This window comes from Heterodontus francisci, chromosome 32 (genome assembly GCF_036365525.1).
Source record: "Heterodontus francisci isolate sHetFra1 chromosome 32, sHetFra1.hap1, whole genome shotgun sequence".
Lineage (NCBI taxonomy): Eukaryota > Metazoa > Chordata > Chondrichthyes > Heterodontiformes > Heterodontidae > Heterodontus > Heterodontus francisci.
In genome coordinates, this window is record NC_090402.1 from 16327777 (window position 1) to 16347262 (window position 19486).

Genomic DNA, 19486 nt, shown 5'->3' on the forward strand with positions numbered 1-19486 from the left:
AAGAAGAAACAGTTGAAAATACTAATCTTCTAAGCTCACACTTGAAGGATGATAACTAGAATGATGTGGAGAGCAGAAGAGAAAAAATTGGCAAAATAAAATTCAGATTTTGAGAATATCAGATGCAGAGGAAGCATCAACAGCCCCAGATTCAAAGACAGCAATACTTAATTGACTAGAAACACCAGTACAATGCCATTGAACTAAGGGACATAACATTCATACCAATGATCAGTAATACAAAAACAGAAATACTAAGTGCTGAAACTTCACCATCCCACAATAATTTTAAATAAACCAGTTCTGAATTAAAATTTTACAATCTCGAACAATTTTTTTTTGTTGAAGCTGATCATTAGCAAAGAACATTCAACACTCAAATAATTAAATAGCAAAATGTAAAATAGATGACTGGTATGTGAGGTATTCCAAGTTAACCCACCTGCCTTTACATCGATTAGGATCATACATCTTCTTAGCTCGTTGATAAACACACTTCCATGGCCTTGGAATGCCTTCAGCTATATAGAGAAGAGTTTCAAATATGTAACATTAACTTTGGATGAAAGGAAGGAAAGTCAATTTGCGTAAAACATTCCTGGCATTAATGGAAGAAAATTTGGGTATCACTATGGGGCAACAGGCATAAAGGAGAAATTAACACATAACAAAAATAATGCAGACTGATACAAAAACCAGCAAACAGTTGAAAGATAAAGGGTTCAATCAGTATGAATACCTGGATGATTTTGTACTTTAATCTACTGCAAAATTCAAAAATATATGAGGTCCACCCCTCCTACGCAGAACTGTGTTAGCATAAAAGTGAAACTAAAACGACAGACATACCTAGTCTGCAACAGAATAAATTATTCATTTTCAGTCGTTTTATTCTCATCATCTCATCGAATGACTCAGGAACATGAAAAAACTCCCATTCATTTTGAATTCCAGTTAGCTCCAGTAATTCTCTTAGGTTTTTCTGCAACTGCTGGTTCTCTTCTTTGGTAAACCTGCCTCGTCGGATTGGAACTCCTACACAAAGAACAAACATTACAGCAATTACCAGATTCCACTTTAAGAAAAATCTTTTCAAAAAACCAAGGACACGAGTTATTTTTAATTTACTTCTCATCCCTGAATAAGGGGAAGATGATTCAGCAGGAAGGAATGAAAGGAAAACTTGCATTTATTTAGTACCTTTCATGATCTCATGACATCCCAAATGTTTTATAGCAGGTTTGTCCAACCTTTTCGGGCAGAGGGCCGCATTATGATTTTTGCTCAGCCCAGGGGGCCGGTGAGCAAATTTCGAAAGATAAAGGCATTAAAAATTTATCTTAGAAATAAAAACAACAACAAATGTGCATTTTTATGAAGAAGCTTTGAATGAGAAGAGTAATTTATTGACTTACTTTCTCATCACTATATTGAAAGCTGATTTAATGACATACCTGGAATGATTTTTGCTTACATAAGTAGTCAATCACTGCCCACGCACCTGATGTAGCAAAGCAGAATATTCTGGATAAATGTCCATCTTTCAGGAGAGACCTTAATCTCTCTGCCCCCTCCCCCCACTCTCTGTGTGTGGGTGTCTCGTTCTCCACCCACCCCCCTTCGGCCTCCTTCTGTTCCCTAAGTAAATGACTCTTTGACTCTCTCTCCCCCCTCCGTCTCTTCCTCTCTCTCTGTGTTCCCCCCCCTTCCTGCCTCTCACAGTTGCAGGGAGTGGAACGCTCAGTAGATGGTTTTAAAAACATTGTGCTGTCAGTTTCACTGCTGACAGCTGCTGATATTGGGAACAGCTGTTTCACAACAGACTCGGGGTTTTCCGGGGGGCTTTTTAAAAAAAAATGCGAATCCGCCAGAAAACCCCGAGTCTGTTGTGAAACAGCTGTCCCCGATATCAGCAGCTGTTGGCAGTGAAACTGACAGCACCATCTTTTGAAAAAGCCCGCTCTGTAAAGAAGAAAAGGGAAATTTACCATCTCCAGTCACAGTGAGGATGCGGAACGGTCCCAGGAACAGTTTACACCTGTGGGCCGGATGGAAACGTTTGGCGGGCCAGATCTTGGCCCATGCACCGTATGTTGGACAGCCCCGTTTTATAGCCACCGAAGTAATTTATTTTCTTGAAGTGTAATCATTATTATAGGAAACGTGGCAACCAGCCACATTTGCACACAGCAAGCTCACACAAACAGCAATGTGATAACAACCAGATAATGTGTTTTAATGATTTTGATTGAAGGATAAATATTGGTCAGGACATTGTGGACAACTCCCCTGCCTTTCTTTGATCTAGTATCATGGGATTTGTTGTGTGAACCTGAAAGAGCAGATGGGATGTTCATTTAACATCTCATCTGAAAAATGATACTGACAGTGCAGCATTCCCTCAGTACTGCAATGGAGTGTGAGTCTAGATTTTTGTGTTCAAGTCTCTAGAGTGGGAATCCACAACCTTTTGTTTCAGATGGGAGAATGTTGACAACTGAGCCACAGCTGACATGATAGCAAAACAAAGTCCTGATCTTCTAATTTGGTCTGTACAAGTACAGCATTCCTGATCAAATTTAATGGATAAATAGAATATTGCCTCAAAGAGTGAAGAGTAGTAGCACAGAGAATAAATTAATGAAGTGCAATTTAAAACATAATAGGAATAATCAAGGATCCATTTGGTTGAGCTGATACAACTCACCTCAGGTCTGAATGTTGTGTGCTCAAGACCTATTTTATCCCACTGGAAATCTAGGTGGACACTTTAGTACAACACTGAAGGATTGGCATATTATCGAGTGAGGTCTGTCTGCTTGTTTAGGTGGCCATTAAAGATCCTCATATTATTATGAGGAAGAGTACTGACCTCTCTTGGTCAACATTCCTCTGTAACAAAAACTTGTCATATGTTTCATTTGATGTTTACTGTGTGCTAATTGGCTCTTACAGTTGCCTGGGGCGGCACAGTGGCGCAGTGGTTAGCACCGCAGCCTCACAGCTCCAGGGACCTGGGTTCGATTCCGGGTACTGCCTGTGTGGAGTTTGCAAGTTCTCCCTGTGTCTGCGTGGGTTTTCTCCGGGTGCTCCGGTTTCCTCCCACAAGCCAAAAGACTTGCAGGTTGATAGGTAAATTGGCCATTATAAAATTGTCACTAGTCTAGGTAGGTGGTAGGGAAATATAGGGACAGGTGGGGATGTTTGGTAGTAATATGGGATTAGTGTAGGATTAGTATAAATGGGTGGTTGATGTTCGGCACAGACTCGGTGGGCCGAAGGGCCTGTTTCAGTGCTGTATCTCTAATCTAATCTAATAACTAACTCTAAACGTAATTCAGATCTGAACTAAAAAGGATTTTCCTTCCAATACATTATTTAATAATTGGACACTAAAAGATTAATTGTAAAATTTCTTTCAAAATATATACACACACAAACCCTGCAAAAGGCATAAATTATTTGAGCAATCGCTGCCCTTGAGATGTAGTTCTTTCAAATAATTTGCCCCCCCTTAACCTCCACTTGTTACAACTTTCTCCCTGGTGGCAGCAGATGCACAAGCTAAGATAATATTCATAACTAAACAAAATTAAGAGTGATGGGGAGCCGGTGGCCTAGTGGTAATGACACTAGACTAGTAACCCAGAGCCCCATGCTAATGCTTTGGGGACATCGGTTCAAATCCCACCATGACAGATAGTGAAATTTGAATTCAATTAATCAATCTGGAATTAAAAAGCTAGTCTAGTGATGATCATGAAACCAATGTCAATTCTTGTAACAACCCATATGGTTCAGTAATACTCTTTAGGAAAGGAAATCTGCTGTCCTTACCTGGTCTGGCCTACATGTGACTCTAGACCCACAGCAATGTGGTTGACTCTTAAATGGCCTAGCAAGCCACTCAGTTGTGTCAAACAACTAGAAAGTCTAAGAGAAGTAATATCAAGCAACACCCTGACATAATCAAATTCACAGAATCATACCTTGCAGACAACGTCCCAGACACCACCTTCACCATCCCTGGCTATGTCCTGTGTCACCAGCAGGACAGACCCAGCAGAGGCGGCAGCACAGTGGTATACAGTCAGGAGGGAGTTGCCCTGGGAGTCCTCATCATTGACTCCGGACCCCATGAAGTCTCATGGCGTCAGGTCAAAGATGGGCAAGGAAACCTCCTGCTGATTACCACCTACCACTCCCCCCTTGGCTGCTGAATCAGTGCTTCTCCATATTGAAGATCAATTGGAAGAAGCATTGAGGGTAGCAAGGGCACAAAATGTACCTTGGGTGGGAGACTTCAATGCCCACCATCAAGAGTGGCTTGGTAGCACCACTACTGACCAAGCTGGCAAAGTCCCAAAGGACATAGCAGTTAGACTGGGTCTGCAGCAGGTGGTGAGGGAACCTATCTTCCTATCTATCTTTGGCCTCCTTGTCTCGGGAGACAATGGATAAGCGCCTGGAGGTGGTCAGTGGTTTGTGGAACAGCACCTGGAGTGGCTATAAAGGCCAATACCAGAGTGACAGACTCTTCCACAGGTGCTGCAGAAAAAATTGGTTGTCGGAGCTGTTAAACAGTTGGCTCTCCCCTTGCGCTTCTGTCTTTTTTCCTGCCAACTGCCGTCTCTTCGACTTGCCACACTTTAGCCCCGCCTTTATGGCTGCCCGCCAGCTCTGGCGATCGCTGGCAACTGACTCCCACAACTTGTGATCAAAGTTACAGGACTGCATGTCGCGTTTGCAGACGTCTTTAAAGCGGAGACATGGACGGCCGGTGGGTCTGATACCAGTGGCGAGCTTGCTGTACAATGTGTCCTTGGGGATCCTGCCATCTTCCATGCGGCTCACATGGCCAAGCCATCTCAAGCGCCGCTGACTCAGTAGTGTGTATATGCTGGGGATGTTGGCCGCCTCGAGGACTTCTGTGTTGGAGATGCGGTCCTGCCACCTGATGCCAAGGATTCTCCGGAGGCAGCGAAGATGGAATGAATTGAGATGTCGCTCTTGGCTGACATACGTCGTCCAGGCCTCACTGTCATAGAGCAAGGTACTGAGGACACAGGCTTGATACACTCGGACTTTTGTGTTACATGTCAGTGCGCCATTTTCCCACACTCTCTTGGCCAGTCTGGACATAGCAGTGGAAGCCTTTCCCATGCGCTTGTTCATTTCTGCATCTAGAGACAGGTTACTGGTGATAGTTGAGCCTAGGTAGGTGAACTCTTGAACCACTTCCAGAGCGTAGTCGCCGATATTGATGGATGGAGCATTTCTGACGTCCTGTCCCATGATGTTCGTTTTCTTGAGGCTGATGGTTAGGCCAAATTCGTTGCAGGCAGCCGCAAACCTGTCGATGAGACTCTGCAGACACTCTTCAGCGTGAGATGTACATGCAGCATCGTCAGTAAAGAGGTGTTCCCTGATGAGGACTTTCCGTACTTTGGTCTTCGCTCTTAAGCGGGCAAGGTTGAACAACCTGCCACCTGATCTTGTGTGGAGGAAAATTCCTTCTTCTGAAGACTTGACTGCATGTGAGAGCGGCAGGGAGAAGGAGGTCCCAAACAGTGTGGGTGCGAGAACACAGCCCTGGTTCACACCACTCAGGATAGGAAAGGGGTCTGATGAGACGCCGCTATCCTGAATTGCGCCTTTCATATTGTCACGGAATGAGGTGATGATACTTAGTAACTTTGGTGGACATACGATCTTTTCTAGTAGTCTGAAGAGACCATGTCTGCTGATGAGGTCAAAGGCTTTGGTGAGATCAATTAAAGCAACGTAGAGGGGCATCTGTTGTTCGCGGCATTTCCCCTGTAGCTGACGAAGGGAAAACAGCATCTCAATGGTCGATCTCTCTGCTCGAAAGCCTCAGGGTAGACACACTCAGCCAGCGTCTGGAGCCTGTTTAAAGCACAGTCACCGCGGTCACCTTTGTTTTTATAGAGGGTGATGATATTGGCATCGCGCATGTCCTGAGGTACTGCTCCCTCATCCCAGCACAGGCAAAGCAGCTTGTACAGTGCTGAAAGTATAGCAGGCTTGGCACTCTTGATTATTTCAGGGGTAATGCCATCCTTCCCAGGGGCTTTTCTGCTGGCTAGAGAATCAATGGCATCACTGAGTTCCGATTTTGTTGGCTGTACGTCCAACTCATCCATGACTGGCAGAGACTGGGCTGCATTGAGGGCGGTCTCAGTGACAACATTTTCCCTGGAGTACAGTTCCAAGTGGTGCTCAACCCAGCGGTCCATTTGCTTGCGTTGGTCAGTGATTGTGTCCCCTGATTTAGATTTGAGGGGGGCAATCTTCTTGATGGTTGGCCCAAAAGCTCTCTTAATGCCATCTTAATGATGTTTCCGGTGTCAGAGGCCAGCTGAATATGACTGCATAGGTGTTGCCAGTAGTCATTTGCACAGCGCCTGGCTGTTCTTTGTGCAGCGCCTCTGGCTGCTTTAAGTGCTACGGATGTTAACTCGCTGGGGGTTTTCTTGTAGTTCAGCAGTGTAATGCGCTTAGCGGCTATGACAGGTTCCAGCTCTTCAAAGTGAGATTGAAACCAGTCTGCATTCCACTTCACATGTTTGCCATAGGTGGTCATTGCTGAGTCATAGATGGCATCTCTGTTGTGGGCCCACTCGGTCTCTGCATCCCCTGTAGGAGTGTTTTGAAGGGCTTTTTCAAGTGAATTTAGAAACTTAGGTAACAGCTGTGGATGAGAAATTCTACTAGTGTTGATGTGCGGGCGGCCCTTCTGCTTGGACTGATGCAGCTTCTTTGGTTTGAGTCTAACCTTGCTGCACAACAAGGAGTGGTCGGTGTTGCAGTCCGCACTGTGGAAGCTGCGTGTGATTTGAACGCTGTTTAAAGAGGCTCACCTTGTGACGATGAGGTCCAGCTGGTGCCAACGACGTGATCTTAGGTGCCCCAAGAAACCTGGTGACAGGGTTTAGTATGAAAGAATGAGTTGGTGATGCAGAGGTTATGATAAGTACACAACTCAAGCAGTCTCTGTCCATTTTCATTCATCCTTCCAATGCCATCGCGCCCAAGCCAGGAGGGCCATGAGTCATGGTCGGCCCCAACCCTGGCATTAAAGTCCCCCAGCAGGAACAGGTGTTCGGTATTGGGGATGCTACTAATGATATTATGGAGTTCCTCGTAGGACTGGTCTTTAGCTTCAGGTGGGGAGCAGCGTGTTGGAGCATAGATGCTGAGTAGGTGTACTGGACCAGAGGCGGTGAATAGTCGGATGGACAGTATGCGTTCCGAGCCATTTGAGGGTGGCTCTATCATGCTGAGCAAAGAGTTTCTGATGGCGAAGCCCACTCCTTGCTGTCTTGGTTCTTCAGGATCCCTACCCTGCCAGAAGAAGGTGTAGTCTTGCTTGCTCTCTTAGAGATCGGCTCGCAGGGAGGCGTGTCTCCTGAAGTGCTGCAATGTCCACATTGAGTCTACTGAGCTCGTTGTTAATGATGGCGGTCTTCCGAGAATCGTTGATTTGTGTAAGGTCTTCCGACAGGCCAGGACACATAGTTCTGACATTACAGCTTGCAAAACGAAGGGCTGGTACCTTCTTTCCTTTTCTCGTGCTGTTTGGTGCAGTGCTGCAGTCCACTTTTCGGGAAATGACCCTGAGCTCCAAGCACCCATTGAAGCAGGTAGACTGTGGCGGGACAGAACCTTATTGACCGGGGGCTGCCCGGTTTGAGGAGGGCGGTAGCTGTCCAGTGAGGTGCGATGACCTCTCCCACCGACAAAGGCAACCTGTGGCGCCCAATCTCTATGCCAATTGAGCTGGACTTATAACCCGTAACTGCTGCCTTCCATGTTGTTTCGGTCGCTGTGAGGCGACTATGGAGTGACCTCTCCATGGCGCATGCCTGGGCGAATGTATGGAGGTTGTGAGTTGCCCAAGAGTCAAAACCCCCCTCTCGGCCTTTCTGGTGGGGTTCAAGGGAGTGCATAGTACGACGTTTGGCACCAGTATGGCTGCAGGAACTGCCGGAAACATGCCAAAGGTGATACATGACTGCCTACGGGGTTCCGCTCCGGATTTTCTGTTAGGGTTTACTCCCTTAGCCTTGGACTCTGCCGAGACACCCACAAGGCAGTGGGGTTGTTAGGGCACCTGCTCAGGCATAGGTGGATGCCGGTGGGAGGAGGGGGTGTGAGGGAAAGGGGTGGAGGGAAGGGGGTGCGAGGGGGAGTTGGTCAGGGGACTGTAGAGGAGTGGGGGGGTGCAGGGGGAAGATGGTGCGAGGGGGGAGCTGGGAAGGGGTTGCGAGGGGGTGGGGAAAGAGGGTGCGGGGGGGGGGTGAGCTGGGAAGGGGGAGCTGGGAAGGGGAAGCGGAGGGGGGGGCAAGAGGAGAGGGGGTGCAAGTAATAAAACATTTCATCAGTTCCCACCATCGATGCCGGGAAAGCTCATCCGCGTCCTGCGGGAGGTGGGCGACAGCCTCGGGAGCCAGTACCAGCAGGAATTCGCCGACATTGCGCTGCAGATGCGCTATGAGCCGCACATCTCCCGCAGGCGCTTTGAAGTTGTGGCCGAGGAGCCGTTCCGCGATGGAGTCAACTGGGGCCGGGTCGTGGCTTTTTACATGTTCGGGGTTTTTCTCAATGCTTCCCCTCTGTACTAGGTCTTATTACCCATGGGTTCCGCTGCTCTTTCCTCTCTGCACTGGACTTATCGCATGCCGTGGCCGCGGACGCTCTGGACAATGTAGACAACAGGATAGAAGATCAGAGTATCACCAGCTGTACTTTGCAATTTTGTCCGGTAGAGAAGTGTAGCCTAGGCGTCCAGAAAACTGGATGTCAATTTGAGCAAAATTCAGTGCTCAATGAAGGAAGCAAAGAGCAGGTATGGCTGGGAGAGGGCAGTGGGCCCAGGTAACATTAAACTAGCTGTTAACTTGTAGTTAGGGCTAAAATGTATCTGATTAAAGAGCCAGGGGAATTTAAACAGTTTAAGAGGGTAGATTGGGGGAGAAAGCACTAAGAATGGGAGCAGATGGCCATGGATAGAGTTGCACTGCAGCCTCACAGCTCCAGCGACCCAGGTTCAATTCTGGATACTGCCTGTGCGGAGTTTGCAAATTCTCCCTGTGACTGTGTGGGTTTTTGCCGGGTGCTCCGGTTTCCTCCCACAGCCAAAGACTTGCAGGTAGTTAGGTAAATTGGCCATTATAAATTGCCCCTAGTATAGGTAGGTGATCTAATCAAGATGGCTCCTGGAAGATGGCTCCCTAGGAAGCTCCCTTGCGGTGAGGGAACCAACAAGAAGAAAAACATACTTGACTTTGTCCTCACCAATCTACTTGTTGCAGATGCATCTGTCCATGACAGTAGTGGTAGGAATGACCACCGCACAGGCCTTGCGGAGACAAAGTCCCGTCTTAACACTGCGGGTAGCCACCATTGTGTTGTGTGGCACTACCATTGTGCTACATGGGATAGATTTCAAACAGATCTAGCAACTCAAAACTGGGTATCCATGAGGCACTGTGGGCCATCAGCAGCAACAGAATTGTATTCAACCACAATCTGTAACCTCATAGCCTGGCATATCCCCCATTCTACCATTACCATCAAGCCAGGGGACCAACCGTGGTTCAATGAACAGTGTAGGAGGACATGCCAGGAGCAGCACCAGGCATACCTAAAAATGATGTGTCAGCCTGGTGAAGCTACAACACAGGACTACGTGCATACCAAACAGCGGAAGCAGCATGCAATAGATGGCTAAGCAATCCCACAACCACCGGATCAAATCTAAGCTCTGCAGTCCTGCCACATCCAGTCGTGAGTGGTGGTGGACAATTAAACAACAAACAAGAGGAGGAGGCTCCACAAACATCCCCATCCTCTACAATAGGGGAGCCCAGCACATCAGTGCAGAAGACAAGGCTGAAGTATTTACATGCATTTTCAGCTAGAAGTGCTGAGTGGATGATCCATCTTGCCTCCTTCTGAAGTCCCCAGCTTCACAGACGCCAGTCTTCAGCCAATCCGATTCACTCCACGTGATATCAAGAAATGCCTGAAGGCACCTGATACTGCAAAGGCTAAGGTCCCTGACAACATTCCAGCAATAGCACTGAAGACTTGTGCTCCAAGAGCTGCGCCCCTAGCAAACCTGTTCCAGTACAGCTACAACAATGGAATCTCCCAGCAATGTGGAAAATTGGCAAGGTATGTACTGAGCACGAAAAGCAGGACAAATCAAACCCAGTCAATTACTGCCCTATCAGTCTACTCCTGATCATCAGCAAAGTGATGGAAGGAGTTGTCAACAGTTCTATCAAGCAGCACTTCCTCAGCAATAACCTGCTCACTGATGCTCAGTTTGGTTTCCACCAGGGCCACTCAGCTCCTGACCTCATTACAGCCTAGGTCCAAACATAGACAAAATAGCTGAACTCCAGAGGTGAGGTGAGAGTGACTGCCCTTGACATCAAGGCAGCATTTGACTGAGTTTGACATCAAGGAGTCCTAACAAAACTGGAATCAGGGAAAACTCTCAGCTGGTTGGAGTCATACCTAGCACAAAGGAAGATAGTGGTGGTTGTTGGAGATCAATCATCTCAGTCCCAGGACTTCATTGCAGGAGCTCCCCAGGGTAGTGTCCTGGGCTCAACCATCTTCAGCTGCTTTGTAAACGACCTTCCTTCAATCATAAGGTCAGAAGTGGGGATGTTCACTGATGATTGCACAATGTTCAGCACCATTCGCAACACCTCAGATACTGAAGCAGCCCAAGTCCATAAGCAGCATGACCTGGACAACATCCAGGCTTGGGCTGATAAGTGGCAAGTAACATTCACGCCACACAAATGCCAGGCAATGACCATCTCTAACAAGAGAGAATCTAACCATTTTCCCTTGATGCTCAATGGCATTACCATCGCTGAATCCCTCACTATCACATCCTGGGGGTCACCATTGACCAGAAACTGAACTGGACCAGCCACATAAATGCTGTGGCTACAACAGCAGGTCAGAGGCTGGGAATTCTGCGGCGAGTAACTCGTCTCATGTCTCCCAATGCCTGTCCACCATCTACAAGGACAACATCAGGAGTGTGATGGAATACTCTCCACTTGCCTGGATGAGTGCAGCTCCAACAACACTGAAAAAGCTCGACACCATCCAGGACAAAGCAGCTTGCTTGATTTGCACCCCATCCACCACCTTCAACATTCACTCCCTTCACCACAGAAGCACAGTTGCAGTAGTATGTACCAACTACAAGATACACTGCAGCGGTTCACCAAGACTCCTTCAACAGCACCTTCCAAACCCGCCACCTCTACCACCTAGAAGGACAAGGGCAGCAAATGCATGGGAGCGCCACCACCTGCAAGTTCCCCTCCAAGCTACACACCATCCTGGCTTGGAACTATATCGCTGTTCCTTCACCATCGCTGGGTCAAGATCCTGGAACTCCCTAACAGCATTGTACCTATACCCCAAGGACTGCAGCGGTTTACGAAGGGAGCTCACCACCACCTTCTCAAGGGCAATTAGAGATAGACAATAAATGCTGGCTGAGCCAGCAACGCCCACATCCCCTGAACGAATTTAAAAAATATCATTTATTTTACATAAAATGTTATTAAAAATAAATACTGTCTGTTATCGCTTAAAGCAGAATGGAATTTAGCTGTTGTCCATCTGCCTGTTTGACAACAAGTTTCTGTACGGTGTGGTATAAACGGCTCGCCCAGGACCTCCAAAGCAGCTGCTCTGTGCACACCAAACATGACAATAATTCTTATCCATGCTATTATAAAGTAGTTTCACCTTCGCAAAAAAAGGTATGTCGAACTTACAACTCCATCCAGTGGTTTTCTAAAAATACTCAACAATAAAATACGTGTCTTTCATCCATCCTCATAATAGTGAAGGTAAGTACAGAAAAAACTGCTGTTTCGGGTGTGGCATTATGGTTTCTGTGCATGGTCATGAGTAGCTGGGAAGGTGGCAGTCATGTTTTAGATGTGTGAGATTCATCAGCAACATTTACTTATTGCTTTATGACCAATAAGTGACTGAACATAAGTGATATTGGGGACAGATAGATAAAATCTTGCATGCAATGGCAGTTTGGCTCATTCTCCTTGACCCCCCTCAACCTCACCAGCACTGTCAGACCGACCCACCAATCTCTTCTCAAAAATGCCAGCTTCCCCTTCTCAAATGCCCTAAGATTCCCATTTCAGACTTGGACCACAGGATTCCCCTTCCTCCTCACTTCCAAATCACTGGACACTGTCCATTTTTCACAAACCCCTGGACTGTATTCTCAGTACTTCCAGAATTGCCCCCATCTTACCACATCTTGAAACCTTCCTCTACAATATCCTCAGATTCCAGGATCCCCCTCTTACACTAATCCCAGGACCTTCCATTCCACTGTTCCCAAAAAGCTGGGAACCCCACTCAAAAATACTGCCAGTTCCCATTCTAGTACTGCAAGACCCTGAGTCCCCTTCCCAGTGCTTCCAGGGATGTGGATAATTCAGTTTCCCTGGGAACAATTCTTGGCATAACATCCATTCTTATAAAATCTTCAGCTGATTATGAACAACACCACAGGAAATCTGTTCTATAAATTATACAAGTTCGATAACTTCAGTTGTGAAATCTTAAGCTTTTTTTTTACATTTTAAAAGGCAATACCTTCCATATATATAACAATGTTAAATAATCTTGGTTTCCACAATCTGTTGAGCTGAACTTCATACTTGAGAAGATCTTGCAATTAGAGGTATGCAAGAAATTGCTCAACTATAAAAAAACTCAGTATTGTTAAGTGAATAAAACTGTGTTCATTAACCATACCTTCTTCTCTAAACCTTTGAAACCTTGGAAGATCATATTTATACATGCTGTACATTGTTTCAGTTGTCAGCTTTTGCACATTGGGGATAAAGTCCTTAAGCAGCTCAACCAATTTTGATTTCTCCATCATTCTGACTTTAGTCGTATCTTGACTAAAAGGTACCTCCTCCTCCTGAAAGTCCTCGACAACTGTACTGCCATCGTTATTGTCGGACTCTGTCATGTGTTTCTGCTGCTTCTTTTTCTGTCTCTTTCGTGTTTCCAACCTCTTGCTTGGTTCTGAGATAGTCTTGGGTGTCATGACAACCTCAAGTGTGTTCTCACTGTTCAATGCAGAAGACTGCACAGGTCTATCCTGCATCAAGTTCTTGGTTCTGCCAGACTTTTTGCATCTTGACACAGTGCCTTTCTTTCGCTTGCACCTTTTGGAGGTTTTGACAGCTTCTTGACAACCTATGCTGGAATTATGCATTATTTGCTCAGTCTGTAATGCAGTGATTGCTGCAAAGTTACTAATGTTCACAGCCTTGGAATAGTCCGTTTCTGCAATACCACCTGAACTGCATTTTACTTTATGTTTCTTGAAAGATTCATCAAGACTTTCTACCAAGTCTGCATGGCAATTTTCTTCCATAATAGTTTCAAATGGCAATACACTGCTTATTTTACATTTCTTGATAGATTTTTGTGGAATTTCAGAATCATTGAGGGAGGCATCTCTGTTGATATTGTCCTCAAAATGCTTTTTCTTCTTTTTCTTGCATTTTTTGGTTGAAGTTTCTATATCAATGTCAGCAGATTCTGACATTTCACTCTCTTGGTGAGGAACCTTTGCAGTAGTCTTTGAATCATTACCACCTTCTGCTGACCTACAATGGTGTTTTCCATCTTTTACTGCCTTGACATGGTCCATGTTCTTGTCACCACAGTCCTCTAACCTGGCACATTGCAGTGTCTGTTTAGTCTTTACTGCAGATGCTGGAACACCTGGCTCATCTGCTGAGCAGGAATGATGGTCTTTTTTACTTGTTTGATTGCCTTCATTACCCATCAACCCAGAATGCTGTGTCTCTTTCTTAATCTCTGTTGAACTCACCTGTGTAGCAACATTAGCTTCCTGTATTCTGGGATGGTGCTTTTTCTTTTTGTCACCATTGCCTACCAACCTCAGATTTCGCACCTCTGAATTGTCACATTCTCCCTCTGATCTGGAGCTGTGCCTCTCTTTTTTCTTTTTCTTCCATTCCTTTTCATTATTACATACAAACTGGAGATTTTGTAAGTCTTGTTCAGTCTCCAGCATAACAGTCTCTGAAATATCACATCCCCCTAATGATATGGAATGGTTTTTCTTTTTCTTCTTCCGTTTGTTTTCACTATGACCTGCTAACCTGGGGTTTCGCATCTCTGAATTGTCACATTCTTCCTCTAATCTGGAGCTGTGCCTCTCTTTTTTCTTTTTCTTCCATTCCTTTTCATTATTACCTACAAACTGGAGATTTTGTAAGTCTTGTTCAGTGTTCAGCATAAGAGTCTCTGAAGTACCACATCCCCCTAATGATATGGAACGGTCTTTCTTTTTCTTCTTCTGTTTCTTTTCACTGTGACCTGCTGACCTGGGGCTTTGCACCTCTGAAATTTCACATTCTCCCTCCGATCTGGAATTGTGCTTCTCTTTTTTCTTTTTCTTCCGTTTCTTTTCACTATTACCTACAAACAGGAGATTCTGTACATCTTGTTCAGTGTCCACTGTAACAGTCTCTGAACTATCATACCCTCCTAATGATGCGGAACGGTCTTTCTTGCTCTTCTTCTGTTTCTTTTCACCATGACCTGCCAGCCTGAGAATTTGCACCTCTTGGTCAGTCTCCACAATAGCAGCTTCTGGAACATCATCTTCCAGTGATCTCGAAGAACGCTTCCTTGTCTTGTCACTGTGCTTCCATTTTTTCTTCTCCTTATGTACCACATCTCGCATCATACTGCTGCTTTCCTCGATCATTATCTTCCTGTGTTCAAATAAGAAAGAAATATTGGCTTAAGTAAATATCTGCATTGAACAAAACCTCAATTCTTTTTTGCCCTCCCCAGCCAAATTATCAAGAGATTGTTTTATGCATCTGCAACAGGATCATTCAAAGTATTCTTCTGTACTATTGAGCAGCATTACACATTTCTAATTATGGCAGAGTAGAATGACTCCAACTTATGAAATAGATCTCTAATGTATGAATTCTATTTAGATGGAGAGCGAAACCAACAAACAGCAACACGTATCAAGTTCTCCCTCCTTTTGTGAGATCCTAGATCCTTCAATTCTATTCATCAAATCTTGTCTCCTGATTTTCTTTTAATATACTATCATGTGTGCATGTATATATATTCAGCAGTACTTGTTTGGCCAGTTGTTTCCCATTGGGACACAGCTCTATGGGTGCTGGTCAACCTCCAATGCGTCATCCAAGTGGACACGCTTCATGTATCAGCCTAGACAGAGGGTACTGAAAGGCCTTCAAACTCTTGATTGCAGCAGCCTGATCCCCTCCTCAGCTGTATCTCACCCAATTGCACCGTCCTTCAGGGTTCACTACATAGTAAGCAGGAGCCTTGATTAATTCTTTTTTTAAATTCATTTTCATGACGTGGGTGAAGCTGACAAGGAGAGCATTTATTGTTCATCTGTAATTGCCCTCAAAAAGGTGGTAGTGGGTGCATATTCTCAGGTTTGATACAACTGAGTGGCGTGTTAGGCCATTTCAGAGGACCATTAAGAGTCAACCCTGTTAGCATGGGACGCAAGTCACATAAAGGCCAGACCATATAGGAGGGCAGGTTTCCTCCCCTTAAGGACAGGAATGAATATGCTCTTCCTCCATTAATATGAAACTACCTTCAGCATGTACTGTTTTACTATGTCTATCAATCACTGTTTCTCTTTATTGACCTCAAAATCTTTGATGCTACTTCAGCTCCATTGCACTACTCTCTCCTGGCTTTGCTATACCTGTCACAACAAAGGCATAATGCTTCTGATTGCTTCCCCTCTTCTGCCTCCAACATCAAGAATGGACAGATTCCACGGTTGCTTGGTCCCTTTCTCTTCTTTATATAGCCTCCCTTAATCATATCATGCAGAAGCAGAGGATCAGTTTCCTCCTAGTTTCCCTCTATTCCCCCTTCTATTCTATCAATGCAAAACCTGAAAGTATTTTCATCAGGATGCCTGTCTGACATTAAGCAAAGAATTCTTACAGCGTTATTCATCAGATCACACAGTATAGGAAGCCATTTGGCCCATTGTAACTGTGCCAGCTCTTTCAAAAAGCTACCAATAAGTTCCACTCCCCTACTCTTTTCCTATAGCCTACCAAAATTCTCCTTTTCTAGTATATCCCATTCCCTTTTGAAAGTCACTATTGTATCTGTTTTCAATTTTTCCGGTACAGCATTCCAGATCACAACTTGTTGCATAAAAAAATTCTCATTTCTGCTCTTAATTTTTGGCCAATTATCTTAAATCTGCCCCCTCTGGTTACCAATCCTCCTGCCAGTGGAAATAGTTTCTCTCTATGGACTATCAAAACCCCTCATGATTTTGAACATCTCTATCAATTCTCCCCTTAACCTTCTCTGCTCCAGGGAGAAACCCTAGGAAAACCGTAAAGTTCATTGGTTGGTAAGTAACTGCTAATTTGAATTACCTATTCTAAGTTCATTTCAGATTAAAGCTGAATAGGAGAAATATTATGCAGATTAAAACTAAAGACCAGTCAGAAATTTAAAAAACAAATTAAAATCTAATTAAATAAAATAGACATGCAGGGCCAGGCGATGTGTTGTAGCTGCATGTTGTGGGAGCTGGTGGACCCCATTGTGGTTCCTAGTGACCACATCTGTAGCAAGTGTTGGCTGCTCGAGGAACTCTGGCTCAGAGTTGATGAGCTGGAGTCTGAGTTTCGGACACTGCGATACATCAGGGAGGGGGAGAGTTACCTGGACACTGTGTTTCAGGAGGCAGTCACACCCCTTAGATTAACTACCGTGAATTCGGCCAGTGCTCAGGGACAGGAGGGTGTGACTATGAGTTAGGCAGGTAGAGGGATCAAGGAAGTAGTGCTGCAGGAGCCTCAGCCATTGTCCTTGCCCAACAGGTTTAAGATTCTTGCTCCCTGTGTGGACGAGAGCAGAGACTGTAGGGAGGATGAGCAAACTGACCACAGCACCGTGGTACAGGGAGCCATTCAAGTGGGGGGAGAAAAGAGAAATGTAGACTGAATCGGGATAGTATAGTTAGGGGCATAGACACTGTTCTCTGTGGCCAGGATCGAGAGTCCCGAAGGCTCTGTTGCCTACCTGGTGCCAGGGTTCAGGATATCTAATCTGCGATGCAGAGGAACTTGGAGTGGGAGGGGAAAGATCCAGTTGTCGTGGTCCACGTGGGTACCAACGATATAGGTAGAACAAGGTTAGAGGTTCTGCTGAGGGAATATGACCAGCTAGGGGCTAAATTAAAAAGCAGAACCAAAAAGGTAATAATCTCCAGATTACTACTTGAGCCACGAGCAAATTGGCAAAGGGTCAATAAGATTAAAGAGGTAAATGCGTGGCTCAAAGACTGGTGTGGGAGAAATGGGTTCGAATTTGTGGGATATTGGCACCAGTACTGGGGAAGGAGGAAGCTGTTCCGATGGGACGGGCTCCACCTGAATCATGCCGGGACCAGAGTCCTGGCGAATCATATAACAAGGGCTGTAGATAGGGCTTTAAACTAAATAGTGGGGGTGGGGGGGGAAGGGGGGTTCAGTTGCATGGAAGAACAGGAAGTTAAAGGAGAAGGTAGGAGTGCAGGTTAGTGGTTGGGCTGATTGTTACCAAACTGCAAGAAGTATACTGGTTAAACCAGAAGAGAGAAATAATAAACAGGCGAATAAAGCATCAGTGCTGAGGAACAGGTTAGGGGGTATAGCCCAAATAAGAGTTCTATATACAAATGCACGGAGTGTAAGAAATAAACTAGATGAACTGCAGGCACAAATTCAAATGGGAAATTATGATGTGGTGGCCATTGCGGAGACGTGGCTGCAGGATGGTCGGGACTGGGAACTAAATATACCTGGTTATAAAGTTTACAGGAGGCACAGGAAAAATGGCAGAGGGGGTGGAGTAGCCTTACTGATTAGAAATAATATCACCTCATTGGTGAGGGAGGATATAATGAGGGGAAAGCATCCAGTGGAGACCTTATGGCTGGAATTGAGGAACAAAAAAGGATCTAAAACTGTAATGGGTGTTGTGTATAGACCCCCTGGTAGCAGTTCTGAGGTGTTAGAGTGTATAAATGCACAAATCAGGCAAGTGTGTAACAAAGGCAGAGTAGTATTAATGGGGGATTTTAACTTACACATAGATTGGGAGAGGCAGACTAGCATCTGTCAGAAAGGTAGTGAATTTCTGGAATGTGTCCAGGATAGTTTCCTACAGCAATATGTGCTAGATGTAACAAGGGGACAGGCAATATTAGATTTAGTTATGAGTAATGAGCCAAATTTAATTAGTAGCCTAACTGTGCATGAACATTTATCAAATAGTGATCACAACATGATCGAATTCAAGGTAGCATTTGAAAGTGAAAAGCACGAATCAGCTACTAGAATTTTAGACTTGGGTAAGGCTGACTTTACCAGGATGAGACAGAGACTGTCCACGGTAAACTGGGTAGATCTGTTAATGGGTCAAACGACTGAAGAACAGTGCAGAATATTTAAAGAAACATTTAACGAAAAACAGAGCGAGTATATACCCAAGAGGAAAAAGCTCCACTTCACAGAAAAAACAGCCATGGACAACTAAAGAGATTAGGAATAGCATAAAACAAAAAGAAATGGCTTACAAAAATGCAAAACGCAGCACAGATCCGGCCGAATGGGATCCCGAATGGGACCAGCAAAGGGTCACAAAGCAGCTTATAAGAGCTACTAAAAGAAATTATGAAAGGAAACTTGCAAGGGACATCAAAATCAATAAGAAGAAATTTTAAAGTTCCCCATAAAGGGAAAGCGGGTGGTCAAGAGCAATGTAGGCCCACTAAAAGTTGAAACTGGAGATATTGTCATTGATAATGGGGAAATGGCAGACATGTTGAACAATTACTTTGCCTCAGTATTTACAGTTGAAAAGGAGGATAACTTGCCGTAAGTCCCGAAAAAATTAATAGCCGATTGGGGTCAGGGACTTAATACAATTAACGTAAGTAAATCATCAGTAACAAGGAAATTAATGGAACTAAAGAGTGAGAAATCCCCAGAACCTGACGGTTTCCATCCGAGGGTGTTAAAGGAAGCACATTGTAGATGCCCTAACTATAGTCTTTCAGCGTTCCCTAGATTCAGGAGTGGTACCTCTGGATTGGAAAGTTGTACGTCACTGCACTTTTTAAGAAGGGCGAAAGGGGGAACCAAGGAAATTATAGAACAGTTAACCTGACATCTGTGGTGGGCAAGTCTCTGGAGTCTATAATCAAAGATAGGGTGACTGAACACCTGGAAAAATTTCAGTTAATCAGGGACAGCCAGCATGAATTCATGAAGGGAAGGTCATGCCTGACAAATCTCATTGAATTTTCTGAAGCGGTGAC

At 45.0% G+C, this 19486-nt stretch overlaps 1 protein-coding gene across 3 annotated transcripts in view; it reads right to left on the reverse strand.

Moving 5' to 3' along the window:
- Positions 1–19486, reverse strand: part of LOC137347665 (transcription termination factor 1-like) — a 41788-nt gene that overhangs the window by 15334 nt on the left and 6968 nt on the right. For 2 of the 3 annotated variants that reach the window (XM_068012335.1, XM_068012337.1), the window contains exons 2-4: positions 12853–14861; positions 850–1035; positions 443–521 (exon numbers count right to left, since the gene is read on the reverse strand). In XM_068012335.1, the coding sequence (XP_067868436.1) occupies positions 443–521; positions 850–1035; positions 12853–14861 (2274 nt within the window). Of the gene's footprint in view, positions 1–442; positions 522–849; positions 1036–12852; positions 14862–18253; positions 18343–19486 lie in introns of all 3 variants that reach the window. The other variant, XM_068012336.1, reaches the window with a different exon arrangement.